The sequence below is a fragment of the Herpailurus yagouaroundi genome, unplaced genomic scaffold (assembly GCF_014898765.1).
Source record: "Herpailurus yagouaroundi ecotype Mexico unplaced genomic scaffold, PumYag 162, whole genome shotgun sequence".
Classification (NCBI taxonomy): domain Eukaryota; kingdom Metazoa; phylum Chordata; class Mammalia; order Carnivora; family Felidae; genus Herpailurus; species Herpailurus yagouaroundi.
Window position 1 is genome coordinate 43,141,199 of NW_024412403.1, and position 7,129 is coordinate 43,148,327.

At 42.6% G+C, this 7,129-nt stretch overlaps 1 protein-coding gene across 1 annotated transcript in view; it reads right to left on the reverse strand.

Annotated features, from left to right (window-relative positions):
- PROS1 (protein S) overlaps positions 1-1,504 on the reverse strand; it is a 58,137-nt gene extending 56,633 nt beyond the window's left edge. Inside the window, exon 1 of the mRNA XM_040484242.1 lies at positions 1,243-1,504. Within this exon, the coding sequence (XP_040340176.1) occupies positions 1,243-1,318 (76 nt within the window). The 5' untranslated portion in view covers positions 1,319-1,504. The remainder of the gene's footprint in view (positions 1-1,242) is intronic.
- Between the last annotated feature and the right edge of the window lie 5,625 nt (positions 1,505-7,129).

The window sequence follows — 7,129 nt, forward strand, 5'->3', positions numbered from 1 at the left end:
AATTTAACAATCTCTACAGAAAGAAAGGGTTTGTGATGACAAGGAGTGAATATTGGAAGATAGTTTTGCCTCTTTCTGGTTACCAGGCAAATATTTGATTGTTCTAATGAACCATATAAATAATAAATTCATACATGTGGTCTACATATAGGCTTAATGACAGTGGTTTGAATAGAAATGCTGCTATTGTAGCTCTTTAATATAAAATCAACAGATGATGTTTTAACCTGTAAACTAGAATTTTAAAATACCTCATTCATCCTGATCAGTAACTGATACAAACTAGTGGAATGTTAGTAAATTCCTACTGAATTCTCTTAAAATTACCATCTTTGAAAAGTTTCCACAGGAGCTTGAAGCAGCCTAAACGTTTTTGCAATTCAAAGTTTATCTCTCCCATGCCATTTCCTGAGAATAAAATGTAGCACAAGTAAGCATTTTTAATCAGGGAGCATGCTTAAACTTTAGAAAACAAATTAACAGGCAATCAAAATGTACTAAATGCCTCAATATTCCTTATATACTTTACAGAGAAAACTCAATATCCTGCCTTGAATCCACCCGTGGGAACATAAAGAACTGGAAATACAAAAATAAAGCACAAAGAATTCATGCCATGACCTCAGATCAGTGACAGTGTCAAAAATAGTACAAAATGATCCGAGAAACACAACATTTAACAGTCCTTTTGATTTCAAGGTTAGAAAATGACATCTGCCTACTGCCATGCAAACCAGCAGTGATCCTAAAACAATTGTTTTGTCAATGTTGAGATAAGCAAACCAAGCTCAAAGTCCAGAAATTGCAAAAGGGAGGTAAATTGCAACAAGGGGTGCTGCCTGGGGACAGCCACTTGTACAACGGGTATAAAATATAGTAGGTTGCCCTTTCCCCCCTATTGTTATACTTGAAGGTGCTCATCCCTGTCTTCTGACTGGGAACTTCAGCTGTTGAAGGCCAGTGGGTAGGTGTTGGAATTCCTTCACTGATATTTAGTGTCACCCGGGTTCTTGAATCTGTCCTGTAGGCAGCGCTTGACTCCCAGAGCAGGGCAATATCGCCCCTGCCCCACCATTACACTGCCCGCTAGATCCCCGGCTGCTTCCATCAGCCCGGAGATGTCGGGACTTACTGGAAACTTTCTAGCAGGCTGCAGCCCCAGACGAGAAAATCCTACCGACAGGGCTCCCGGTTCAGAGGGCGCTGCTGGGGAGAGAAGACAGGACGCTATTGCTTACTCACAGTTTGCCTCGGAGACGGGGAGCATTAGCACGAGGCACGCCAGCAGCGCCCCACAGCGCCCACCCAGGACCCTCATCGCGGAGCGGGCGGAGGCGCGGGCGGGGACCCGGACCGTGGCGCGGCGCGGCGGGGACCTGCGAGCCGGGGCGCCGCTCTCCGAGGACTGCGGCGCGGCGGCGCCTGCGAGCGAGCGCTCCGGTGGAACAGCGGGAGCCGGGGGCGGGGGGACCGCCCGCTCCCAGCCCCCAGCCCGAGAGGGGAAGTGATAACGAGGACTTTTCCAGGAAGCTTTTCGACGCTGGGGGGCAGGGCTCCGGGAGAGTGTTGGAGGCCTAGTAAACACGGTGGAGACACCTTCCTCGCCCGCTCCCCAGCTCCTGCGTTTCGTTCCCAGTCTCCGCAATGTGACCTTGCCCGAGAAGGGAATTTAAACGCAGTGGAAACCTCTAGTGAGCTAGGGTGAGAGGCTCAGGGGCCGGGGAACATTGAGGACTCAGAGGACAGGGTATCCGAGCTAAGATGGAAAAATCATGCCGAGACACTCTGATGTTGGGGATGAAGACATTCGTCAAGCCTAGAAGCGAGTAACTCCAGGAAGGCGACAGAGAAGAGAGAGAATGGAAACAAATGGGATAGTTTTGATCACCTACATTTTTATTTTGTTTTTGCATTTATGGTGTAAAAAAAAAAAACTATAGCAAAATATGTTTTGAGAAGGAAATGAGAAATATATCAATTCCATCACCTTCAGACAGCTCGTTTTGTTTTTTTTTGCAATATAACCCCAACTTTTTGTGCTTAGACATACACATTTGAAATGTTATGTAATGTTTAAGGGGGCATCTGGAGCTAAAACCCCTGATTCAAATCTCGATACTTCTATCACTAGTTCTGTAACTTAAAGCAAATTGCTTAACCTCTATAAGCCCCAGTTGTATCATCTGTAAAAGGGGATAATAATGGGTTTTCACAATGTTAATGTAAGGATATTTTAAAGTGTATTTATTTATTTATTTTGAGAGAGAGAGAGGGAGCTCAAGCGCCAAGAGTGGCCGAGGAGAGAGGGAGAGAGGGAGAATCCCAAGTAGGCTCCTCACCACCAGTGCTGAGCCCCACGCCCCATCCTGGGCTCCCCACTCCTGGGCTCCAACCCACCCTGAAATCAAGATTTGGACCCTCAAGCAACTCAGCCAACCAGGCACCCCTGAAATCACTATCATGAGATACTGTACTCCCATATTCATTACAGCATTTCTCAGAATAGCCAGGATTTGGAAACCACAACCTAAGTTTAATCAATGGATGAATGGATAAAGAAAACATGATATAGAGATAGAGATAGATAGATAATAGATATCTCACATTTATATGAGATGGTTTTGGGAAATTATGCTAAGTGAAATAACCCAGACAGAGAAAGACAACTACTGTACTGAATCACTTATATGTAGAATCTTTAAAAAAAAAATTGAAAAAGAGAAAATTCATAGAAATAAAGGAGCTGAGGAGTAAGGAAACAGAGGAACACTGATAAAGGGTATATAAACTTTCAGTTATAAGATGAATATGTTCTGAGAATTCAATGTGCAACATGGTGACTATAGTTAATTATACTATATTATATACTAAAATTTGCTATGAGAGTAGTTCTTAAATGTGTTCTCAAAAAAAAAAAAAAGGTTAACAATGTAAGGTGATGGATGTGTTAACTGTAGGAATCATTTTACCATGTATACATATATTAAATCATCGTATTGTACACTTCAAATATGTTACAATTTTGTCAATTATCCCTCAATAAAGCTGGAAAAAGAAATCAAGTAACATTTAGGCTGCTAAATAATCTCTGGGAGAAGAAATAAGAGTCTTAGCTAGAATCATGACAGCAAGATGGTTTTCATTATTAAGAATACACTAGAGTACACTATGGTGAAATAGTCATGAAAATACAGTGGCTTAAGGTAAGTGATTAAGTGTTTACTTCTTGCTTATGGAAAGTTCACTGCAGGACTTTCTAGACAGACATCTTCCATGTGTTGGCTCAGGATTCCACGCTGTGTGGGTTTCATAATACTTCAAAGTTAACAACATAGTCTTCCACAGTTACCATTTCACTCACATTTCACTGGACAAAGCAAGTTGCATGACTTCTAAAGGGTAGGAATAACTATCGTATATGCTTGTAAAAGGAAAAGGAAAAGAAAACTGGAAATAGTATGCAGTGCGTATGTCTACTAAACCACTTACGGTATTGAAAAATGAGTACTCAATTTAGTTGACTAACTGACCATCTATATGTGACACCAGAAATATTTGGTAATGTATCATTCTCAGGGAAGACAAGAAGTAGAGCTGAGGTTGAGTATATTTGGGGGGGGGGGGGGGACGGGAAGAGTGTTGAGTACAGTTCCAGAAATGCTGAAGAAACACCTGCATGGTAAGTCCCTTCAGGTACAGAAGTAAGTAATTGGATTCGTCAAGAGAACATGTTTTTCTTTCTTTATTTTTTTTTTTTTTTTTGTTTACTGAGAGAGAGAGAAAGAGGGAGAGGGAGAGAGAGAGAGAGAGAGAGAGAGAGAGAGAGAGAAGGAACAGGGGAGGGGCAGAGAGAGAGAATCCCAAGCAGGGTTCTCACTGTCAGCATAGAGCCAGATGTGGGGCTAGATCTCAGGAACCGTGAGATCATGACCTAAGCTGAGATCAAGAGTTGGACACTTAACCGACTAAGCTACCCAGGCACCCTTAAGAGAACATGTTTTTGAAAAGGAAAGTAGAAGGGAATGCCTGGGTGGCTCAGTTGGTTTAGTGTCAGACTTCGGCTCAGGTCATGATCTCACAGTCAGTGAGTTCAAGTCCTGCATCGGGTTCTGTGCTGACAGCTCAGAGCCTGGAGTCTGCTTCAGATTCTGTGTCTCCCTCTCTCTGCTCCTCCCCCACTCACTCTCTGTCTCTCTCTGTCTCTCAAAGATAAATAAATGTTAAAAAATTAAAAAAGGAAAAAAGGAAAGTAGAAGGATAAGGTCAGATCCTGGAGAATACATATTGGAAGCTGAAGGAAGAGTGACCAGTGAGATCAGAAGAGAACCAGAATAGTATGTAATTGTGAAAAGCCAAAGGAGGAAAGAGTTTTAAAAGAGTTAACTGTTTTAAATGTATTAAGTAATAGAAAAGAAAATGAGAACTGACTTGGTAATTAGGAAGATAGAGGTTACATTTAAAAATGTGTTTTGCATAGTTTGATGAAGCGGAAGCCCAATCACAGTACATTGATAAAAAGAGGGAACAGAAAAAAAAAAATAGTGCTTTAGGCTTTTAGTGGTAAACTACCAGTTTAAAAAGTTAGGTTGTGAAAGTAGAGTCATCAGAAGAGAACTAACCTGGCTCATAGCTAAGGGGAAATTGTGGATCTTTCCTGCCCTGCCTTCTTACCCCTTCTCCACCTGGAAATTATAGCCAAAGGTCTAGGAAAATAAAATGGGGAGGGATGTATTTCACATGTTGGATCAAGAATAAATAATCAGGGGCACCTGGGTGGCTCAGTTGGTTAAGCGTTGGACTTTGGCTCAGGTCATGATCTCACAGCTCATGAGTTTGAGCCCCATGTCAGGCTCTGTGCTGACAGCTCAGAGCCTGGAGCCTGCTTTGGATTCTGTCTCCCCCACCCCTGCCCCTCCCTCACTCATGCTCTGTCCCTCACTGTGTTTCAAAAGTAATAAACGAAATGTTAAAAAAAAAACAAATAATCAAAGGAACAGGATTTCAGAAAAGTTGAGAAGTGATGTTTGTCAAAGTTGCAGGAAAGTGGTTAACCTTGGACAAGATAAGGTAGATACCTTCAGATATTAGAAAATGAGAAGAAACAGATAACAGTGAGAAAAGAAAATTCATGAAAGTATAACCTAACTTTCCCATTAGCACTGTAGAATAGAAGTATTATTGTTTCTGGATAGGACAGTCCAGGCAGAGGAAGCATCTGGCATGAAGGGCAGGTTCACTTAGGAAAACCAGTAGAGGTCATGCAGCCTGCAGTGACTGGAAACAAAACTGAAGTTATCAAGTTAGGACAATAAAAATACTAAACAAGGTCCTACCAATTTGGAGAAAGAGGTGGGAGGTCATGTGCCATAAATGTTTATTAGGCAAGCGACATCAACTTCGAAATCTGCTGTTATTTGTTAGAAACTGCACTTAAGCTTTATTTCTCTCATTTCATCATCTTAGCATCCCCACAGTGTAGGTATTTTCATTGACATTTGGCAGATGGGGTGCTTGGGTTCAGAGATAGCAAGCTGTAAGAGATGTATATGAGTTTGAATTAGGGTTACATGAATGAGTGAAGAACAGAGAACAATTTTAAAGCTAAATCTATTGTAGTCCCAAACCATTATTTTTCCCCTGGATACGCTGGACATTACAGGGCCCTCTCTCCTCTTACCAAGATTTGAAAAAATTTATTTAAGTAGAAACGGAATAGACACACAGGTTCCTACAGACCATGCATGCATTTTTTTCCCTACAGGAATGTACTTGTCATTTCTTTTTCAATTTTTTATTTTTATTTTTTTATTTTATTTTATTTTTTTAATTTTTTTTCAACGTTTATTTATTTTTGAGACAGAGAGAGACAGAGCATGAACAGGGGAGGGGCAGAGAGAGAGGGAGACACAGAATTGGAAACAGGCTCCAGGCTCTGAGCCATCAGCCCAGAGCCTGACGCGGGGCTCGAACTCACAGACCGTGAGATCGTGACCTGGCTGAAGTCAGACGCTTAACCGACTGCGCCACCCAGGCGCCCCTCTTTTTCAATTTTTTAAACGTTTATTTATTTTTGAGACAGAGAGAGACAGAGCATGAACGGGGGAGGGTCAGAGAGAGAGGGAGACACAGAATCTGAAACAGGCTCCAGGCTCTGAGCTGTCAGCACAGAGCCCGACAGGGGGCTCGAACTCACAGACCGCGAGATCGTGACATGAGCCGAAGTTGGACGCTTAACCGACTGAGCCACCCAGGCGCCCCTTGTCATTTCTTTTTCAAAAAAGTATGAAAACAAATGCAGACATTACATATCTTTGTAAATAAAATAAGACATAGTACAAAAACAGCATATCATCATCTCCATCGTGCAGAAACTAAAGAGCTAGCAACCGAATACTTTCTAAAAATCCTAGAAAGTATATTGAAATGTTAATATTGGTTATCTTTGGGTGGTGAATGTGAGATCTTGTTTTCTGATCTTCTGTTTTTTTCAGTGTTTTTCACATTTCCTACAATGAACATACTATTTCTTTTGAAATCATAACCCCCCACAATATCATTTTACATTTTCTGTAACAAACAGCAATAAACATTATAGAGATTAAAACGTCACTGTCATCTGAATTATTGGATAGTTAGCAAATGAGTTTTCCCCTCGTCCTTAACTTATAATAACTGTCGCAGGGCATTGTTTCTGCAGTTGTGCAGTCAGTCTACCGGAGTCCCAAAGGATCCCAGTCCTGCTTGACAAAACAAAACAAAACAAAACAAAACAAAACAAAACACGCACAAGACCTAAGTAAGCTCTCTGGATCTCAGTTGGGGTTAGAGACACACGAGGAACAACACCCTCGGCTGGCAACACATTTTGTGTGGGTATACAGAGAGGACTTGCCCAAGATCTGTCGGGGATTTTTCAACTCATCTGTGGACGCTCCGGTTGCCTAGTTACGAGCGCCACCTCCCCGCCCCCCGCCGTCCCGGGGGAAGGGGAGCCCGACCCTTCAGCCACTCAGCGGCCCGCACCACGGGCCGACGAATGCTGATTGGAGAAGCGGAAGGCCGTGCTTGGGGAGGGCCTTCCGCGCCTGGGAGAAACGTCAGCGCGTCGACGCGGGGTTTTCACTGGCGG